This window comes from Natrix helvetica, assembly GCF_964273705.1.
Source record: "Natrix helvetica genome assembly, chromosome: 1".
In the NCBI taxonomy this organism is placed as follows: Eukaryota; Metazoa; Chordata; class Lepidosauria; order Squamata; family Natricidae; genus Natrix; species Natrix helvetica.
In genome coordinates this window covers 275452675-275475499 of record NC_138548.1, presented here as the reverse complement: position 1 = coordinate 275475499, position 22825 = coordinate 275452675, and the positions used below count along the sequence as shown (strand labels likewise).

The 22825-nt window shown below is 36.6% G+C and overlaps 1 protein-coding gene across 3 annotated transcripts in view; it reads left to right on the top strand.

Annotated features, from left to right (window-relative positions):
• Positions 1–22825, top strand: part of ARHGAP26 (Rho GTPase activating protein 26) — a 257550-nt gene that overhangs the window by 96227 nt on the left and 138498 nt on the right. For all 3 annotated transcript variants that reach the window (XM_081936142.1, XM_081936141.1, XM_081936143.1), the window contains exons 7-11: positions 3559–3663; positions 6169–6298; positions 8424–8524; positions 11497–11591; positions 21308–21386. In XM_081936142.1, the coding sequence (XP_081792268.1) occupies positions 3559–3663; positions 6169–6298; positions 8424–8524; positions 11497–11591; positions 21308–21386 (510 nt within the window). The remainder of the gene's footprint in view (positions 1–3558; positions 3664–6168; positions 6299–8423; positions 8525–11496; positions 11592–21307; positions 21387–22825) is intronic.

Genomic DNA, 22825 nt, shown 5'->3' with positions numbered 1-22825 from the left:
TACAAGGAATGCTACATTTCTGCAGCTTTATTTCAAGTGATGGAAATGTATTACTTCAGTGGTCTTCATGAGAGGAATGAGCCAGAATTGCTCTCTGGCACTACTGTGTTTGATTTACTGGTCTTTGGTACAACACTGTCTTCCTTTCTTCGGTACTCAGCTATTTCTGGCCAGCTATGGGACAAATGATAGAGAAGTGATGTTGCTTGGATGATTTGTAATAACAGCAGGGAATAGAGAGAGACTGAAGGGCTGCTGTTTAATCACAGGCCTAGGTAGCCAGGTTGAATCTTGCCTTTTCCTCTCCCACTTTGTTATACAAGTATATAGGGAAGAATGGGAGTGTTCTCTGTGCTTTCTAGTTCCTTTATCCATGATCTCTCGCACGTTCTGCTCTCATGGTTGAGAAGCATTGGGGGCCATTGATAAAGTATGTGTGCATATGTGTAAGAGGTTAAGGTGCTGGCTTAGAAACCTCTGAATTCTAGTCCTGCCTTAGTCATGAAAGCCAGCTTGGAGACATTGGACCAATCACTCTTTTTCAGCTCAACTGACCTCACAAGGTTGTTGTGGGGAAAATTGGAGGAGGAAGGAGTACAATGAATGTTGACTCAGATTTATTCTCAGTTGGGGACCAAGTGGGGTATAAGTCCTTTGGAGATGCCTGGGGATTCGACATGGTCACTGTTTGATGCTGTTGAACCTAAGGAAATGGAGAGGGTCCTTGGGACTGTAGGTGCAGCCACCTGTGAATTAGATATTTATATATCAAACTTCTTAACCGCCCATCTTCCTCGCAGATCTTGGGTGAGATGGTTTATCTGGACCCCTTCTAGTCTGGTTTTAGGTTCAGATATGAGATGGGATACAAATGGCATTGGTTGCACTTTTGGATGCAAAAGTGGTGGGAGTGAGATGAAGGGAGTGTTTTGGGAGTGCCCAGAGTTGGTTGTAAGATGGGTATATATAAGTGTTTTAAACAAACAAATAACATACATACATACATACATACATACATACATACATACATACATACATGGATAGTCCCAAGCGGAGTGCAGTAGTCCATAGGGGAGATGACCAGGGCATGAATGACTGAAAGAACAGCCTCTCGATCCTGGAAGGGGCATAACTGGTACACAACATGAAGTTGAGCAAAGGCCCTCCTAGCTATGACTTCATGTTATGTTGAACATTCCTGTTAAAAAGAAAGGACAGCTACAGGTTATCTTTAAATTATCATTCAGTTTATCCTGAGGCATTAAACATGTCATTTTTATAACTCAAATGATCAATTCAAAAATTCTGGATGATTTATCTAGGGATCAGATTCAATATAATGGGGATCAGAATACACTCTCAGGGCACTGTAAGTCATAGGTTTATATATTCAATACCACATTCTGAGAATGTGCTTCTCTAAATCATGTCAAGATAATTTCAACAAAATAATTCAGAAAGATATTATGAACTTTGAAATCACTGATAATTACCAAAATATCAAGCAAAACCAACTGGATCACATTCTTCTAGTTTGGCCCTGAGGAGAAAAACATGTTAATGTAATCAGACAGTTTGCAATAGATCAAGATAATTGACCTCTTTTAGGAATGATTGAACTTGAGTTGCTGCTACATAGTTTAGGATCTTGCCTCATTGTAAAATATTAGAAAAATCTGACAGCTATCTGGAGAGGATTATGGTGTTGGGATTATGTTGAGTTGAGTAAGATGCCATGTAACCTCATGATGAAGGTTGAGGTAAAGATGCTTGAGACCCACATTTTTGACATTAGATTTATTCAGTAGAATTCATTATCTTAAAGTTCCTTTTTTGAAAGAAAAAATTATAGGCATCTCCCTGCTGGCATTTTGTTTTTTTGAGTTCCAATTTTGCTTTTGCTTTTTTAATGAATCTCTGTATTTCTTTGTTCATTATTCTAAACAAGATAGCTGTGGGAATTATTTGGCTTTTTCCCCTTGCTGTGTTGGTCCTAAATCAGACCATATGTTTACTCTCAATTTTTTTTAAAAAACCAGTATCTTGTAATTTGCCTGAGCATTTTTACATTTCTGAAGCATTTGGAAAGAATTTTGTATACTTCTTCCAAAAAAAAAAAGTGATAGAGACAGGGAAGGAGAAAAATAGAGATTAAGAATTCTTTCTCTTCTTTGAAAAATCCTGTTACTTTAACTAAGATTCAACAACTTTGCTGATTATTTATATATTTTTTATTATTGAAGGATGGGTGGGGAATCCTTTCCTTCCTTCCTGTAGCTTTGAAGACATAAAGCCTTCTACTTTACATGTTTTATTACTTTAATGTCATTTCTATGTTTGAACTCCAGGTGGCACTGGGTACAACTGATATGTTGCTTAATTTAAATATATGAGGTGAATATTCGATTCTGTATTAAAACAACAAATGGTTCATGCGATTAAGAACTTTGAGCAGAATTTCTGGTTAACAAATTATGTTAGCTGAGTGTGGTTGAAAAGGGCTGCAACCTTCTTATGCTGACTTCTCTGTAGATGTGGAAAAGTTGAGAATGGAAAGGGCATAAATATGGCAGGCATTTCTGGTTTCCTTTCAATGTGTATATATATCTTGTATAATAGCTAAATAGAATATTTTACTGGCCAAGTGTGATTAGACACACAAGGAAACATATATATGTATTCACTTGTCTTATAGTGACATAAATGGGCTGAAGATGTTAAAAATTGTTTAGATCTGTCCATTATTCTGTTTCCCTCTGTCTGAAAAAAAGTTTTAGAAACTCCAAAGATCACACAGTCACAAAATGATGTGGAATTCTAGTCTTTCCTTAGGAATGGAAGCTGGCTGGTGACCTTGGGACAATTATTCTACTTCACTTCACCTCACCTCACCTCACCTTACCATGTTGCTGTTGTGAGGAAAATAGGATGCAGGAACATTACGTACATCACTTTGAATTGTACTAAATAAAGGTGGGATGTGATGATGATGGTGATGATGATGTAAGATTTGGGATAATTTTATATGTTTATTTGCAGAAAGCTTCTCTCTGCTTCATGGAGTTGCTATCAAATAAGCATGTGTAGACCTAAATCCATTCTGACTTGAATGTTTGTTGAGTTTCAGCCTTAAAATATAAAGAAAGGAACTTCTGTAATTGTTAACCTTCCATAATGAATCTACAGAGGATTAAAATTGGTCCGAAAAGATGATTCAAGAGATACAGAATGGAATATTATGTGTAGTTTTAAAAACTTAAATCACACTTTTTCTGCCAGTCCATTCTTAAATGGATATCAATATCACCCTCTAAATTTTTGGTTTCATTGTTCGTGCAGTTATAAAATAGTGTATAAAGTGAGAAAGCAGAAAGCAATCCCAATGAGTTTAGCAGAAATTACTCTGTGTTATGCATAATGGACTGCAGCCATGGCATACTCTCTGATTTGATGGTGGGAAGAAAGAGGACAGGAGCAATTGCCCTCTACTACATAAAAAAAAAAACCCAACAAGCTCTTGTAATTCAATTCCTTGTTTTGTTTTTCCCTCCCCTGTAGCTGCTGGCATTTCTGCAAGGGCTGTTCACATTCTACCATCATGGCTATGAGCTTGCAAAGGATTTCAGTGATTTCAAGACAGAGCTGACAATCAGTATACAAAATGTAAGCAGAAACACTTATTGAAGATAAAGGCTCTCTTTCAAGTGTTATTCCTCAACTTTTTGCCCATATGTTTATGTTAAGAAAAGGGTGGTGGCGTGGTGGCTCAGCAGTTAAAATGCTGGGCTTCTTGACTGGAAAGCCAACAGCCCAGGTTCCAGACATGAATGCTGCATTTTGGGGTGAGCTTCCATTCTTGCCCTAGCTCCTAGCAGTTGGAAAGCATGCAAATGTGAGTAGATAAATAGGTATCACTTCAGTGTGAAGATAACAGAGCTCTGTAATGTCACACTGGCCACACAATTGCAGAAACATCTTTGGACAGTGCTGGCTTATTGGCTTTGAAATGGGGATGACCATTGCCCCTATAGTTGACTACAACTAATGGAGTAAAATCCGCAGGAACTCCTATGTTAATTAATAGTTTAATTTGTACAACTATAAGCAAAACCCTGCCCCTCTTCCTCCTCCTCCTCCATTGGTGGCTGGTAAGCTTGTTGCTTAAGCAAACAATTTCAAAATCGCACATTTATTTTCGTCTTTAGAACCAGATTAATACAACCTAAATGTCCTATAAATTCATAACATAGCTAAATCTCTTGGTTATTTTTTTCAAGAAGATACCATCAGACATGAATATTGGTGCCATAACTTAATGTAAATAATATTTACTTTCTTTTTATACTGGCAGCATGCTTCATCAATTAAAAAGAGATTTTTGTTTCCATTTTGAAAAAAAAATATGCCAGGAGTTTCTAATAGCTATTGTCCCTCAAAATCTCTCAAAATATTGAAATTTATTATATTCCATAGACATTTTTCAGTTGTCTTAAGACTTCTCGCCTTCTGTATTTTGTAAAGCTTTATGTAAATATATGATGCCTGGATGTAGTTTAAAAGAAACTGATAATGTATGGAAAGGTTAAATGAATCCTACTACAGACTATGTTTACAATACTATTGTCTGTGCATTCTAATTTTGAACATACATATCAAGATTAAGAAGAAATATCAAGATTATGTTCTAACAGTGAATTTATTCTTGGGTGGGTCAATTAACTCACCTGGCCTTTCTAGTTGATGTGCAGAAATTTAAGCTTGACACTCTAGTGTAGGGGTCCCCAACTCCCAACCTACTGCCAGGCTGTGGCCTATTCAGAACCAGGCCATGTGCCAGCCTGCCACTTGTGCGAGTGGAGCTGCACTCATACATGTGTACCAGCTTGTCACTTGTGTGATCCAGTTCCCTCCCCTCCCAAACTGGGCCTCAAGCCGCAAATGTTGGGGACCGCTGCTCTAGTGAGCCACTGTTAATTGCTACTACTAATATTAGACTAGTCTCACCCGTGGTCTGACAAGTATAAGGCAAAATCTTATGCTTCTGCTCTAACTGAACCCTATGTGTACCTGTAGCTTTCTGTTCTGAGAAAACAAACAACTAATTAACACGCATCATAAAGATTGATATATACAATGGATTGGCTTAAAACATGCTGCTTTCACTTCAGTTGAATCAAGTTGTGAGCCAAATGCATGTGTGACGCTTTCCATATGTCTCCAGTGGTGGGTTCTGGATCCCGTTCCAACCGGTATGGGATGCGCCGTACATGTACGCGGAAGCGCAGAAGACTTAAAAGACCAGTAAGGACCTCGGGCGGGTGGGCCCTCCAGAGCACCGTACCGGAACGGTATCTGGTGCTCCGGGCTGGCTCCAGTACACCCGTACCAGAGCGTACTGCCTGCAACCCACCACTGGTTATTTCTAACTAGTGAAGTTATTAGAGAAAATATGGCAACCCACCTTAGGCAACAGATTTTGTTGCTATGAAAAACTAACAAGCTATTGGTTATCTGCTAATTCAGAATTGTTGCACATCTTCTGATTTAGAGATGAAATTCTTGAAGACTCTTCTGTCTCATATTACTAAAGAATCTGGTTGTATGGGTCTTCTTCATTTGCGGTTATGTTTCAGGTAGCATTCGTTCTTGGGCCAGTCTTGTTTCTCACACAACCTTAATATCCCAAAGGTGCTTTCACCCCACTCAAGAGGCAACTGGACATTCTGGTTTTTCTTTGAAGATGTTTTGCTTCTCATCCAAGAAGCTTCTTCAGCCAGTCTTGTTTCTCACACAACCTTAATATCCCAAAGGTGCTTTCACCCCACTCAAGAGGCAACTGGACATTCTGGTTTTTCTTTGAAGATGTTTTGCTTCTCATCCAAGAAGCTTCTTCAGCTCTGACTGGATGGTGGGGAATGGAAGGATTTATACATTCCCCACCATCCAGCTAGAGCTGAAGAAGTTTCTTGAATGAGAAGTGAAACGTCTTCAAAGAAAAACCAGAAAGTCCAGTTGCCTCTTGAGAGAGAGAAAAAAAAAACACTTTTGGGGTAACCATGATCTGGATGACTGAGCATTTCCATAGACATAACCTTAATACAATATTCTCTGCATTTAAAGCTTGACTGAAATACTTTCTACTCATTTTCCATTAATCTTTAAATGCAGACAAGAAACCGTTTCGAAGGCACCCGGTCAGAAGTTGAATCCTTGATGAAGAAAATGAAGGAGAATCCTCATGAGCACAAAAACATCAGCCCCTTCACCATGGAGGGCTACCTTTACGTTCAGGAAAAGCGTGAGTACCTCTCAATCAGGAAAATGGATGGCTGATGCAATTAGAACCCCTGGAAGTTCCAAAGGTGCTTTTACAAAAGGCAACAAAACTTTCAAGGAGTCATGGATGATTAAGAATCTCCACAGACAACTTCTGGAAAGGGTAGCTCCTTAGAAGAATAATTCCTCTATTTTTTCCCCTTTTCAGTTATTTTTAATGAAAATAAAAATAACTGGCACAGAATATTATTGCATATTTATAATGACAGCAAGTATTACACAGTTCACTGTATGCACTGTGAAATCTCCAGGGTAACGATATGTGTTAGGGATGTAACCCTAGGCTTGGCTTGGCAATGTATATAAGCTATGATTACTTTACTGTTACTTTAAATGCTTAGGAGATGTAATTGGCTTGTTACCTCAAGCAGCTATAAGAGGGAGCCAGAATGGCTGTTAGCTCTCTGTTTTGTTAGAAGCTGATCGGTGTATACTGAGGTATTGTGGTTTGCTACTGTTTAGCTATACTTTGTGTGTTAGACTGACTATAGTAATTCAGTAACTGAATTACTGAACCGTGTATGACCTTGACTGTTAACCTGACTCTGAATACCTCTATATTTCTACATAGTAAACTACTATATTTTTATACTATTCAGTGTCTCTGCATGCTGGTTTGGGCGTGTTCTTCCATATCACTCTCACTATGCTTCTCTGCATACTCGCTCTCCCAACGGGGAGCTTAATTACTTAACAATATGTAAAACTGTTTAATATCTTCATATCTTTTCTATAAACCTTGAAACCTTTTTTGGCTGTTGTGGAGATACTCCTATAGATATTGCTGCAACACAATTGCTAGCATGCATAGGCATTAGCTGTATTTCCAGACTACCAAAAGATAGAGCAGCATCAGAAGAGCCAGAAGTTCCCAACTACTAGAAAGATGAACAGGCATCAAGCAAATGAATTTTATTAATGTATAGGAGAAATAGAAATTATGAGGCTAAAACAGATTTTACTTTTTTCCCTTCTAATTGGTCTGCTGCAATATGTTTGCACTTACAGAAGAATTGCTGTGCCCTTGAGCTTTCAACCACATTGACTGCAACCGGCTTACATTTTCTTGCTATTTCTGTCCTAACTCTAATTAGCAAGAATAAAATAACTTTCTTATGAAACTCACATTTCAGGAGAGGTCTACATAATGTAATAGAAGTTCAAAGTAGATAATCTAATTATATATTTGAAATAATATCAACACCTGTATCTAAAAGGTTACGAAGGTTGTGAAGTGAAAAAGCTGCAGTGAGTATTAAAAGAAGAATCTCTGCTCTTTTCATTCCATCTAATGTCAGGTTGAGCACTGCTGTTAATAGACTGTATATTACCTTTAAGGAAAACTAATATTTTCCCTGATTTTAAATTACATTTTTAACCTGCACAGAGTTTCCATTTTGCATTACCTATATCTTTCTTCTAGAGTACTTTCCCCCCTTTGGACTTTCTTTTGGGGATTTACTAAAAAAAAGATGGTAAATTATAGGAATTACTCCCTTTTGTTTTCAAGGACTGAAATCGACAGAGTAATTCAATTAGTGATTTTTTTTGTGACTTTCAGTATTTTGGATATAGAAACATAGAAAATTGATGGCAAGAAAAGACCTAGTGGTCTAGTAAGTCCACCTTTAAGTTTTTGGGTTTTTTTGTTATTTACTTTTTATTTTATTTATCATTTTTATATTTTATTAATTTTTATTTCATTTTTTATTTCTAATTTTTGTCAGATGATGGACATGCATTTATTCCAAGCATGTCTAAACTCAGTTACTAATGATTGACACACTACCTCCTCTGGAAGTTGGTCCAGCTTCCGCTACTCTTTCTGTGAAGTAATACGTACTTTCTAATATTACTTTTGAACTTCTCTCCTGTCAGTTTGAGATGATGCCTCTGTGTTCTTGATTGCTTAATATTGAACATCCTGCCTTCTAGAATCTTACTCATACCCTTAATATATTTAAAGGTTTCGATCGTATCATGAATTGTAGCCTGTTCGGCAAGTTTGGTTCCATCCTTCCATATGTTAAGATTAGCTTGCATTTGTGTCATACCTGAAATATACAACTCATTTCTATTCTGACTAGGTCATTTTGGGACATCCTGGGTAAAGCATTACTGCACATATCAGAGTGAATCCAAACAAATAACAATGGTGCCATTTGACCAGAAGTCTGGTGGAAAGGCGGTGAGTAAAAATGCAGATGATTTTTCATGAAGATAGTTATTATTTTTTTAAACTAAACTAAGCATTTAAACTAAAATGGAGTTGACCAAAGTTACTAATTGCATGAAGTACTATAATTCTATTTAAGTGTCCCTTCAGTTCTTTGTCAACTTATAGTTCAGATGGTATGATGCATCTGGATCACATGTTCACACCTTCCCTTTATAATTAGTGTTTTCATTTAAATAGAGTTATTATTTCTTTCAATATGAAGCAATATATTTCTAGGCGTAAACAATAAATTCTTTCAATTTTCACTGCACATGAATTAATTGTATTTGCATCTTTATAATGATAGGAGAATGAGAATGTGGTGAAATCTAGTGATCTAAATGTTAGGACACAAATCACAGGTCAAAAAAAGAGTACGTAATTGTGCATATCAGATACAAGGATAACTTTCTGGTTAACAAGGCTTCCTTGTGTATCAAAATGGTCTTTGCACCATTTCTCTTACCATTATGATCTGCATATATATCTACCGTATTTTTCTGAGTATAAGACGCACCTTTTTCCTTCAAAAAAGAGGCTGAAAATCTGGGTGCATCTTATGCACTGAATCCAGCAATTTTTTGCCTCCGAAACTCCGCCCCTTTCATCAAAATGGCTGTGCATAGCTTGTAGGAGGCTTTCAGAGTGATCCTGGGGGCTGGGGAGGGCAAGAATGAGTGAAAAACGAGCTGTTTTTTGCTCAATTTCCCCCCCCCCCCAGCCCCCAGGAGCATTCTAAGTCTCCTAAAGGCTACCCATGCCCTTTTTTGACAAAAAATGGGCCCGTTTTTTGCTCATTTTTGTCCCCCACCCCCCCACCCCCCAGGAGCACTCTACAAGCCTCCTAAGGGCTATTCATGTCCTTTGAAAAAACAGGCTCGTTTTTGTGAAAAATGGGCCGTTTTGGGGAGGTTTGCAGAGTGCAAAAAATGTTTTTTAAAAAAAATCCTCTTCGAAACCTTGCTGCGTCTTATACTCCGGTGCATCTTATACTCCGAAAAATACGGTAAATGGTATATATATAAAATGATAGTGACTATCTATGTAAATGTGTGTGCGTATAAAGTCATGCATCTGTGCACATGCACCATGTTGAAAATGTAGACTCAAACTCTCCCAGTTTAACTTCTACAAATTCTACATTTGGGCATTATCCTAGAAAAAAACTTTTTTTTTGAAAAAAAAGTTAACAAAATCTTGGGGGGAAAAAAGAGCTCCGCATAAAAAGCTTTTAAATATTTAATACAAAGATTCCAACATAGTAATTTATTTCCTAAACAGGTTTGTTGCAATTAATGTAATACCAGGAAGATGTCTCAAGGCACTTGCTGCTTATATTCATTCCTTAAAGGGATGAGATGAATTATTATATTCACTTTGTTTTGTCCTGCAACCTTTTATTTGTCTGCATTTGTATTGGCAATGCTTCTAAAGCTATAAAGATTTGCTGGTAATATTTTTGAAATAATTTTCCTGTTATTCTTATTCAGTCAAGTCATTTTCTGAAACAAAGTCATTACTTGACACATCACAATGAATAGTTTTTTCGCAAGTATGCTTTTAGTAATGGGATACATAGGTTATTCCTCCAAGGGCATTGGGCTGTGATTTGAGGTCTGGGAATGTTTATTTTATTTTGTGGCACTTCCCTATCAGTGTATCTTTTAGAGGTCATTTGTAGCTTCTAATCTGCCAGGTCTTTCTAAGAATCTCTGAACTGGACTAAAGCCAACAACAGAAGTGGAACATTGCCTGATTAGTGATTGAGTAGATTACTTTCCTTTCTGTGGGTTGGGCTACAATCAAAACTAGATTGAAAATTGGTTTTCCCAGCAATTGAAAAACAACATTGTGATTTGTATAATTAGGGGTAAAAGCATACAGACCATTAGAAATACAGGTAGTCTTTGATTTACAGCAGTTCATTTAGTGACCGATCAAAATTGACAACACTGAAGGAAGTTACCTTTGGCTGTTTTTCACATTTACAACTGTTGCAGCCATCAACTGTTGTTGATGAAAATTCAGATGTTTGGCAACTGACTCATGTTTATGACGGTTGAACTGCCCTGGAGGCATGTGATCCCCTTTTATGACTTTCTGACAAGCAAAGTCAATGGGAAAGCAGATTCACTTAACAACTGCAGTGGTTCACTTAACAACTATGGCAAGAAAGGTGGTAAAATGGGTCAAAATTCACCTAACAACTGCCTCTCTGAGCAACAGAAATTTTGGGCTCAGTTGTGGTCATAAGTCAAGGGCTACCCATTTAATGTTCATCTCAGATCAATCTTTCTATGCCATGATTGTAATTACTGAAAATGGAAGACTCTTCAGGTTTTAGGAGAATCCTAACAGGACAAAAGAAGAAGAAAACCCCACCTTTCTAAGCAAAGTGATTTAAAGAATATTGTGGTTAATAGATGCAGTTAAAATGCAGGTTGATAGTAGCCTTAAAGCATGTTCTTCTGCTGATCTGATTTATGGTATTATAATGTTGGACATTACATGGTTTTTTAAAGAAGGGGGTATAAAAATTAATGGAAGGTTCAGAGCTGGAGATAATGTTCCATTGTGGCCAATGCTAGAAGCATGCAAGAGATACTCTCCAGTTTTGCTTTGGCTTGGCTGAACAGGTAAACACTCTTTGAGGCAAGATTAGATAAAGCTATGATCTGTCAGGGCTGTCTTATGTTCTTATCCCTTCTAAGATTGATAGATTTAAATGAGGTTTAAAGAAAGCTTCTGTTTCTCATTTTACAAAGAGTACCTTACGGGATATACAAATCCTTTTCTTTATTACCTAGTTTTAATTGATAATCAGCATGGGGTGAAATACTGGTTCCAAAGTGAATGCCTCTGGCATTGAAAACAAGGTTGCTTCAAGATTAGATTAAAAAAAAAAAGAATTGACCTAATATGCGATTTTCATATCCCGCCAGGGAGAAGACGAAGCTATTACTCTCAAATCATGCATTCGACGGAAGACTGATTCCATAGAGAAGAGATTCTGCTTTGATGTAGAAGCTGTGGATCGGTGAGTTTATTTATTAATTACATTTATTCAGAAGCTCAGTGTGGCTTCATGTTGAGTTTGCCTTTTGCCATTCATTAGCCAGTACTGTAGAAGCAGAAATACACAACTTTTTTCTCCCTTCACTAAACCAGGCATGGGCATGGCCAACGCATGACACATCTGGCCCAGGGCCTGCGAGTTTGAAAGCCCTGGCCTAGGTTGTATGGTGCTGTTTATGTGGTTTGTTTTTGCACATATCCCATAGTTTGTTTCTTTGAGATCTAGCTATACTTTAGAGAGGGGGCTTTTATATGTAATTATTTGGCATCCAGTACATAACTGTTCTATTCATATAAGCATTAGGAAAGAGGGGTAGATCTTGCCCTAGAAATCAGAGTTAAGATCTTAGGAATAGCTACATGAGGCAACAGTAGAATCAACCTACACTGCCTTCTTCACTAGCGTAAAATGTACAAACAATATATGAAATTGCTTAAATTAGCACAAATTATCATCAATGAATGTTACATATAACTATATTCTATATAAATAACATGTAGTGACTGCAATAATATATTCTCTTTGAATACATCGAAGATCCAATAGAATTAGCTGTTCATTACAAAACCTGATTGACTGCTAACTGGAATAAAAAAGGGGGGAAAAAAACCTATGGTGATTTGTTAACTCTGATTTATCTAAAACAGGGATGCTACTTATACATACTCTCTTATTTTCCCCGTGAAACCTGGTTCAATCTTTTTTTTCTTTCCTTGGGAGTTTTATATTGACGTTCTCCTCCAACCCAAGTCTAGTTGCTGATTGCAAACCCCAAACAGTGCAGCCAGTCAACAGTGGAGTATTGAATAAAAAAATTCACATATTTTCTTCTCTCTCAAGGTGGGTAATTCTAGATGTATAAAAGGCCTAAAAAGGCAGTAGGTTCTGTATTAAGTGTTTCAAGGCTCTTTATCTTAAGAACTTTCCAGGAACAGAAAATGTGAAGGAGATGCAGTATGGCTGAATTTGGTAGAAAGAACAGGATAAACAACAACAACAAAGTAGATGTAATTGCCTTGATTTTTTGGAGAGTGAAGGGAGGGAAGATAAATGAGCTTTTCTGGTTTTTACTAAAAACCAGATTAAGCTGCATGATCAACAATTCTAGAGGTGAATAAAAGGTACAAGCCAATTTCTTCAGTGTTATTTTAGCTACAACTGATTCATAGGAAATCAAATTCAAATGATTATTTTTAGTGAATTTCACTGGTAGTATTTCTGCTGAAGTATTTACTATATACACATGCACTTTCTTAACAATTGCTTAGGAATGGTACTTGAACACCAGTGTAAAAATAATAGGCTCTTTATATTAAGCCGATTCAGCTAACATAAAGTGACTACTATTTCTCCATCAACGTCCAAGTTTTATTCAAGGACAATACAACAGTAGTTATATTTGTAGTCCTATAGAAGAAAGTCACAAGAGTTCATCATAAGGAATTTTTACTGCAGCAGTGGAATTTGTCACCCTGTTGAAAACAGAACAAGAATTCATTTTGACATTCTTTGCCAATCATTTTTCTAGCTTCCTGTCATGCATCCAAATGTGCATTGTGTACAAATATGAAAGGGTAAAATGAATAAAAATTGCAAAGAGAAAAGGTGAAGCAAGAGTCAGTGGAATCAGATGAGGAAACAGAGACCACTTGTTTTAATTTCTCTGTTGTCAATTACACATTGCCAAGATGATAATGCTATGAGGCATTAAGCAGATGGCATCAGTGATGCTTTGTTACCTCTCAGCATTAATAACATAAAATCCTCTTATTTGTGCTGTTTCAAAAAGCTATTGCTAATGAATCTGTTAGTGATACTGGGGTCCCATACAGGTATGCTTTGTGCATCATTGCCCAACTTGTTACCACCAAGTAATTCTGCCCCTAGTATCATGTGGGTCAAGCAAAATTGATTTCTTGTGCCCAGCTAGAAAACTCAAAATCACCACAACTCCTAGAACCCAGTGGGATCATGATTTTATATAGAGTTACATGAACCTATACATGCAAGCCTCAAAACCAAAGATGATTGTGCCTGCTGAGTACTTGGATAGAATATCAGGACTGGGAGCTAGTCTATAGACTAAAGATAAAGGTTTCCTCCTGCCTAACTCTAAGGGGCAGTGTTTTATCTCTCTTTCTTAGCGGAAGTCAGTGTTGTCCAAGGACACTTCTGTGCTCATTTGGCCAGCATGACTATATGCCGAGGTGCATGGAATGCTGTTACCTTCCCACCGAAATGATACCTATTTATCTACTTGGTTTTGCATGCTTTCGAACTGCTAGGTTGGCATAAACTGGAGCAAGAACAGGAGCTCACCCCATCATGCGGTACTTGGGTCTTGAACTGCCAACTTTCTGGTTGACAAACCCAGCATCTTAACTGCTAGGCCGCCCTGCGTAGATTGACAACAACGAAACAAAATTGGTGGAAGGCAGTGGAAATACCTCTGGTTCTGTTGTCAGAAAACCCTGCATGGATATATGTCCATAAAGTCACAGACAAGCTTAACTTGAAATATATTTTATACATGTATAGATGTATAGAAGAGATACCATGTCTTCAAAGGGTTCAATTTCTCATACTTTGCAAGTCAAGACTCCTTCAGATCAAATAAGATAATATCACATTAATAAATACATGTTGATTCAGTGTCTGTTTAACAATCTGTAATTTTTAACCGTACAGTACCACAAAACTTGAACATATTGTTTCAGTCTCACGAAATTGAATTCTGACCATTACCCAGTTTTTCTTTGCATAGCTGACTTTTTGCTTCCAGAGAAATGGTAGTGGCAACTGTAAGGGAAGTTCTCCACTTATCGTATTTATTTATTTTTTAGTTTGCACTTGTTTTTTAAAGTTGATCAATTTAAATTTTCTTGTGAATTTATTTTGTCTGATGAAGTGTTAAAGGAGATATGATGAAGCAGGATTAGGTCCTGAACTTGAAATGTCTTATCATAGCTAAGCATATGACCAAAACTGCATTCATGTTCTGTGTCTGGAGATGAGATGGCAATGGGACAAGTATGCAGAAAGAAGATAAATTGACTATATCAACATATCCATTTTCTTGCCTACAACGGCATATTTACAGAATGATGAACTTCAGTGTTCACATTATTCACCCTATGCAGGCCAAAGCCAGATTGTAAAAGAATGCAAGTTTTACCAATTATATCCTCTCCATAAATATGTGTATTATTGCCTCCCCTAAATTGACTGCATTATTTATATGAAGTATTTTTTGTCCTAGAAAAAAAAAAACTTCATATAACAGATTCCTCGAACTGTAATTGCAGTAATCTTAAAATCTTGCTGGGAAACCTTCATATAGCCTTTTATAGCCTAATGTAAAATTTTATGTTTTGAAATGTTATAAAGCCAAATAACCCATTTTGGGTTTTAAGGAGTGCTTATGATATAGCCTGTAGGTGGCAGCTGTGCCTGCTTTGTTAGTTTTTAGCTCAACTGGAAAATAAATATCTATAGAGATATTATATATAAGAAACCACCATTGACGTTAAATAGAGATACATGGCAGAATGAAATTGAGCAGAAACTTGTGTAGTTTTATGGGTTTTCAGTCTGCTTTTGAAAATCAATGTGGAATCAATTTTTATAATTGTTTTCTCAACAAGTGGTGTTATTAAATCAATGCAATAATTATGTTTGTGTATTATCCTATTGATGAATAGCAAGCACATAAAGTTTTCGTCGTTCAGAATATTATTTATGGAAGGCTTGTTAGGTGAAAAAAAAATTGGGATTGATCTTCACCAAACAGATACTAGGTCACACTCTTTTTGAGTTATCCTTATTTATAGATTATGCATTTTGCTATTAGCCATGTTTAGCTGAAGTTTTATCTTTTCATGAAGCCCAGGTTGTTGTTTTTTTAAAATGAAGGTGCCTCTCTGTTGTAGTAACATGTACCATACATTCCTTTCAGTGTGTTAAATATGGATGGACTTTACTTAAAGCTAAAGTCCATGTGTTGCCCCATACAGTTGCTATATTAATGTTCCCGAAATGACAGGAAAGCGGGTAATAATTGTTATGTCCTAGCCTCCTATTGGGCGAGGCGAGAGCGGGAGAATTGGAGCGCAGCAATTGGCTACCCCGCTTGACAGCTCGCTTATAAAAAGCTGTCAAGAGGGAGCTGTTCTGCTTGTTTTGATTCTGGAGTTGCTGTTGCGTTAGTTGGTTAATAAAGCCTTGTTGTTCGAGTTACTGCCTTGCCTCAGTCATTGCCACCCATCAAGTATTTAATAATAATAATTTCAAAATAATAATTACACAATACATAATTCAGGTGACAAAATATTAAATGAAGAATGTAATGCAGTTGCCTTAAATCCTCATGCAAAATCTGGATATGGCAAGTACGAACATTAGCTCTTGACGTTTCACTTCTTCTGATCTTCACCCAAATCTTTTTTTAAGCATGGGAAATATATTTGTTCAGTATGAGGAATAGGAAGATAGAGGATTTGATAGACCTACTTAAAGTAGTTATCCTGAATGCTAAATTTTAAGAATGATATATAACTATTTTATTTAAAAGCAAGGAATTCTTCTCAATAATATGGAGAATTCTTGCATTAAGGGGGACAGGTTCCCTGGAAGAATTCTGGAAGAACAATATGGAGTTTGAACCTGACTTGTGCAACACTTTGGATTTAAGGAAAAAGTGCTTTGGGATATAGAGAGACAACACCTTACAGCACCAGTGCCTTATATTGGATGGTGTGGCTGCTCTTCACAGCTCCAAAGCATCTTTAGCCACGAATCACAATTATAGTGATAAATCATATTGGTTTCTTTGCGGCACATAATTTATTTAAATTCTGAACAAGTTATCAAGAACTGGCCATGAAGATAATTCAGATCTTTTGAAAAATATGGAAGATTGACCCCCCCAAAAAAATTGAAAAAGGATTTTTAAAAAATTCAAAAGTTAAAAAAATATTTTCCAAACATAATTTATAATAATGTCTATTGGTTATAATAACAATGCTATTCCTAAAAGAAGGCTTTTATTTGTATAAATGTCATTCTGGATTGAACAGTCTAGAAATTTAAAATATATTTCTGTTTAAAGCTACTTCTAAGGGTTTTTTCTAATTTTTTTGTTAGCTCTTGGTTTTCTTTCTAGTGTACTGTTTATCTTTATGGTTCACAGTTCTTTTCAGTCTTAAAAGTTTTGCTTCTTCGTTAAAAAATAAAATCAAAATCATAGTGTCTCATGAGGCCTCTGCATTGCCCATAGGCACTGATTGTGTTGACATAGAAGACTCATTATTATTATTTTTTTACCCCTCTTACCTGCAGCGTTTCAGCTTTGTTTATATATTCATTTTTCTCCTTCTCTTGGATGAGCTCTGTGCTGGTCAAATGCAATACAACCTGTACTTGTTCTTGTGCTGTGTCACATTTCCAGTGACCTTTATAAATGAACAAAATCTTGAAATTACCATGTTATGACTAATGCTAAGTAACTTTAAAGCTTATACTCTCCCTCCATTTTTCGCTGTTTTGTAGAGAGGTGATCCCCAAAAGTAGCTTCCTCCTTATGAATAGAGAACTTGATTGGTGAATAGTCAGAACAGCACTGGATCGTAAAGATAGATTTGGGATAATAGGGAAAAAAAAACCACTGGTTTCTAATTAAGTATAAATGTGATATAGTACACTTGTAGCTAGCTTGGTATAACTTAAAAAGTTTCCCACAGCATAAAAGCCAGTTGAATGATACTTGTACTTCTTTGCGTTTCTCTCTTATAGTTTCTAGCATTCAAAAAGTATAGGTCTGTAATGGCAGATCTATGGCATGTGTACCAGAGGTGGCACGCAGAGCCCTCTCGGTGGGCATGTGTGCCGTCGCCATCTGCTCTTCTGGTTTCCAGTATTCACGGGTGCCGGAGTGCGTGAAAACGGCCTGAAAACGGCTTGAAAATCAGCCGTAAAATGGAGGCCACGCATTTGGAGAAGATGTCTAAATGCGAATTCAAAAGCTCATGCTGTTTTCTTAAAAAGAAGAAAAACACCAAAGATTTGGATGAGGATGCTGCTTTTTAAAGGAATGCTTAGTTCCAATCATTTAGACTTCTAGAAAAATAAAAGATGATATAGTACAGTGATGGCAAATCTTTTTGGCACTGAGTGCCAAAAAGGTAGCGCAGAAACATCCCTTCCACACATGCATGCTCATCGAGGCCATGCTCCGGAAAAGCCGAACTTCCAGGTTCTAGCAGGCATGCGCACCCGACGATCAGTTGGCTGGCGTGCATATGCAGGCTGATTTTCGGCACTGCCGCACGCACGAAGGGATCGGGCTGCAGAAAAGCTGAACTTCTGGGTTCTGGCGTTCATGCACACCTGAAAATCAGCCGGCCGGTGCACATGTGCGAACCAGTTTTCGGCACTGCCGTGCACGCGAACGATATCTGATCATTGTGCCTGAAACCCGTAAGGCAAACAGGCAAGGCTGTGCGTGCTGGACAACATGGTTTTAGGTACATGTGCCATAGGTTCGCCATCATGGGTATAGTAGTATCTTTTAGGTTGTAAGCCAGTGACTCTGGATTTTTTTTTTTACTTTGGAAGATAGGAGGGAGTGAGAGGTTACCACTTGGTTACTGCCTTTTATGTATCTAATAAACACTCCAAACACTTTCTTCTACAATGCTGTAGTTTAAAAGTCTATAGAGATCTCAGTCACGGTTGTCCCAAAGGTGCTTTTTCAGGAGGCAACTGGACTTTCTTGTTTTTTTTTTCTTTTGAAGATGTTTTGCTTCTCATCCAAGAAACTTCTTCAGCTCTGACTGGATAGTGTTTTTCTTCCATTCATCACTATCCCATCAGAACTGAAGAAGCTTCTTGGATGAGAAGTGAAAGGTCTTCAAAAGAAAAAAAGAAAAAAGTCCAGTTGCCTCCTGAAAAAGTACCTTTGGTATAAGTTGTTTAGCATCTAGCATGGTGAAGGCTAACATTTCCATCTTTGTTTTGTAGAAGTAGTGTAATGCCTGGCTGAAAGAAATGAACACATAGTGGAAGTCTTTTTCAGACAAAAGGAGAAGTCTGATTTCCCTCATTCACTCACTTACTTTATATGGCTGCCTATTTGCCAAGCAACTCTTTGACTCTATTCAAAGAGGTTGCCAAGTTTTCTAAGAATGTAGTCCCAGACTTTTAATACAGTTACGGTTACCTGTTCGTTTGCTATCTGTCATGCTTGATTTGTCCTAATCTAGAACGAGCCCTGTTAAGCACTAGGTTTGTTGCTTGGTATAACTTGTGTAGGAACAAGATTTCCAACCCATGTCTTTTTTTAAAAAAAAAATTCCTTTGTAGAAACAGTATAATGAAAACAAAGTATGGATTAAAAGAGAAAAAGCTGCTGGCTCCTTCAACCTCTTTATTTTTAATCATCAGAACAAAAATTCATTGTTGCTTCTATCTCTGTTTAGCGTCAGTTAAAAACAGGTTTGTTAGGCTAGGGCATTCAACAGAGATTTGTTCTGCTTTAATTTAAGAGAAGGATCATGCTAGATTAGGCCCAAGAATGAGCTAAATCTTCATGAAAAAATTGCCCAAATGAAAAAGCAAACTAGCTCTGACAAATTTAATTTTCAACACAGTCCTCCAGAATAGCTGTAAATTAGGGTGTTTTTTTTTAAACAAAAGCTTTTCCCCCCAAAATGTTATTTCTATAGTTTTCAGATTATTATAAAAAGAGATTAGTGAAAACAACATCTATTAAATCTGAGTAATTTACATCTGTATGTCATGCAAGCTAAAATAACTTGCATTCTTTGCTGGATAAACTGTGCGAGCTTGTTTCGTGGACATAATTGTAATTCTCTGATTGGCAGTTTATAAATTTATATGATTAAAAATTAAATTTTTATTCTCCATTGCTGTTGAGGCAGAAGCCAAATGTCACTTTCCGTGATATAACTGTGAGGCACATTAATATGCCTCATTATAGTTTTTCATTTCATTTTAGACATTTTCATGCATTGATTGGACAGATTCTTGCAATAATTACAGCCAAATATTTGTAGGCAAAAGATTTTGCTGATGACTCTATGAATCTTTGGGAAATGTCACTATTCATCTTTCCCATTTTCATTAAAGATACAAAATACAGTAAATTAACATTAAAAATTAGCTCTCCTCAGAGCAGAAATATCATGACAGTCGGTTTATAGCATACTCATTGACAAGGCAGGAGAACATATATTGTATTGATGTGGAAAAGATCAGTACAGATGAATACAAGGAAACAAATGGCATCTTAGAAATTGCTCTCTTACAACAAGGTTCTAGAAGTAGAGAAGACCTATTGATATATACAATAAAATAATTCATACTTTGGAACTCTGTCAACATGAATTACTTGTTATTTGTTTCTTATGCTGTTTCATTTTATTTGAGGGGTATAATTCCAATTACTGGTTGTTATCTTAATCGCTTGCCGCTGTCTACCTCCCTTTTACAGAATCTTTTGAAGATTCATTTTAAAAACATATTGAAATGTTAGTCAATTTATTCAAGTTGACTTTCCATTTCTTATCAATTTCATAAGTGTGTTTCTTTCAGCTGTTCTCTTTCTTTCCATCAACCAGTAATATAGTGAAGAATTTGAAGGAGAACATTATTTTTTAATCTTAGTTGTAGCAGCTTGTTAACTTTGAATCAAAATATTTAATTGATTAACAAATCCATTTTTTCTTTTATTATCAAAAATGTGTATTCCCCAGTAGATTAGTTAGATTGCCATGTCAAGTCGAGGGCAGATTGTAGTGATAATTCAAAAGCTTCGATACTGCTCTGACTGATATAATCTATATAAATATGAAGATAGACTTTGAGAAATGCCTATGGAGATTCTCGGTCATCCAGGGTCATGGTTGTCCCAAAGGTGCTATTTCAGGAGGCAACTGGATTTTCTTGTTTTTCTTTGAAGACATTTCACTTCTCATCCAAGAAGCTTCTTCAATTCTGACTGGATGGTGGGGAATGGAAAGATTGATATTCCTTGCAGACAGCTGGTCATTTGCATTCTTTTTAGAGAGTTGTTGAGGCCATTTGGAGGTTAATTGTCTCATCAGGGTCACCTGAGTAGTGCAAAGAATGCAAATGTCTGCAGAGAATACAAATCTTTCCATTCCCCACCTGTCAGACCTGAAGAAATTTCTTGGATGAGAAGTGAAACATCTTCAAAGAAAAACAAGAAAGTCCAGTTGCTTCTTGAAAAAGCACCTTTAGGTTAGATTTTGACAAAAATGCAAAGCCCATCAATTTAATTAGTAAGAATTTTCCTTGATTGCTCTCTTATGAAGTTTCTGTTTGGTTTTGTCAGCCTATTGTGATCATTTAAAAAAAAATTAATTACCTTCATGAACATTTGAAATATGTTGCTTGGAATGTTTGTTTTTCCACAGCCAACAGATCTATGGAAGTGAAGTGCGAGAAAAATTGATGATATTCTAATTTTGTCTCTTTTTTTAATGCACATAATTTCCTCCCACTTGAGTTTGAGTCTGAACCATGGAAAGGTGCATTATAGTAGCTTTTGCTGAGTTCACCTGATTTACCACTTCTGTTTTTCCTATTTCCTATTTTTAAGCTTATTATTCACAGCACCATTCCATTCATCTCTGCAGGTCCGGAGTAATTACAATGCAGGCACTTTCTGAAGAAGATCGAAGGCTGTGGATGGAAGCAATGGATGGCCGAGAACCAGTAAGCAAGAATCTTTATGAATAGGGATTAAGTAGGATAATCAAAAGAACCTTTCACGGTTTGGGTTGCAGTTCTTTCTCATTGGATGTCTTGTGGCAGCTCTGTAGTTTTTGCAGAAGAATATTTTGAATCCTTTGGTAGAGTCCTTGAGGCAATATTCCATTTTCTTTGCAAGCCGGCATTAAAGCTTTCCCTCTGAGTATTGTTAAGAAAATTCAGCCTATAGCTCAGAGTAATCCAGATATTTGCTGTACATTTTCTGTAAAAATATGAGAGATAAATCATAATTCTTAGACAAATAAATAAAATATATCTGTCTTCTTAAATGGCCACAGTGGGAATTAATGTCCTTAAAACTTGCTAATATCTGTAGGAGCACCCATTTTATTTTCAAGTTTCTATAGTTTGCTTCTGTGGTTGGTGGTTATTTTTTTCTCAATTTTTTTTAAAAAATGGCGTTACATGCCAAAACAACTAGACACAGAGACAGTTTTTTTCATCATGCTGAACACCTAATACCCACAGTACTGTCTTATGTCTAAGTATATTTTCTTATGTAGTATAGCTGTATTACTTTTATTCTTTTCATCTGTTCCACTACCTTCTATTATTGGTATTATTATTATGATTACTTTGTTATTATGATTATGATTACTTGTTTTTTTGCATGTACCCTGAGAGCTAATGCACCGGAGACAAATTCCTTGTGTGTCTAATCACACTTGGCCAACAAAGTGTTCTGTTCTGTTCTGTCCTGATATAATTTATGTAGAACTCTTTTGGATCTATTCCTATAAATGGACTTTGAGTTCTTGCACATAATTTCTTTCAATAACTGCTGCTGTCTGTGATGTGTTATGATACATTGCAATGAGAAGACCTGGATATGTTTTTACCTGTTAGGTTTGGGGCCTTTCTCCAGAATAATAATAAAATAAAATACTCAAGAGTCAACCAAGAAAACTAGCCATAAAACATTTGAACAAATTTTCAGAAGAGTGAATCTGTTACCCAACAAGCAATAGCAGCTAAGAGCATCAAACCATGACAAGAGGATGAAAACACAGAAAATCCCAAGCCATTGGCATATAGACTGCAACATGTCTATGAATATGGATAAATACGTGTGGTTTGTGCCAACTATTTGGGAATCACCCCTCTCTCTGCCCTCACTCCGCCCAATCCATGATTGACTCTGCTAAAGAATGACTAAGCAGCCATAAATCATCCTTTAATTGCCTGTTCAATGCTGAGAGGCATTTGGAAAACAAGAAGAAATGTCACCAAATGTTAACTCTGTGAGACAACTTAGTCCACTTATGAAAAGGTAGCTGATATGGAAATATCAGCCTTGATACTTTGCCTAGGGGTGGGAGTAAGATATGGATGTAATTGGTAGAAAAGAGTTCAAAAAACGATAATCAGCACTGCATATGAAA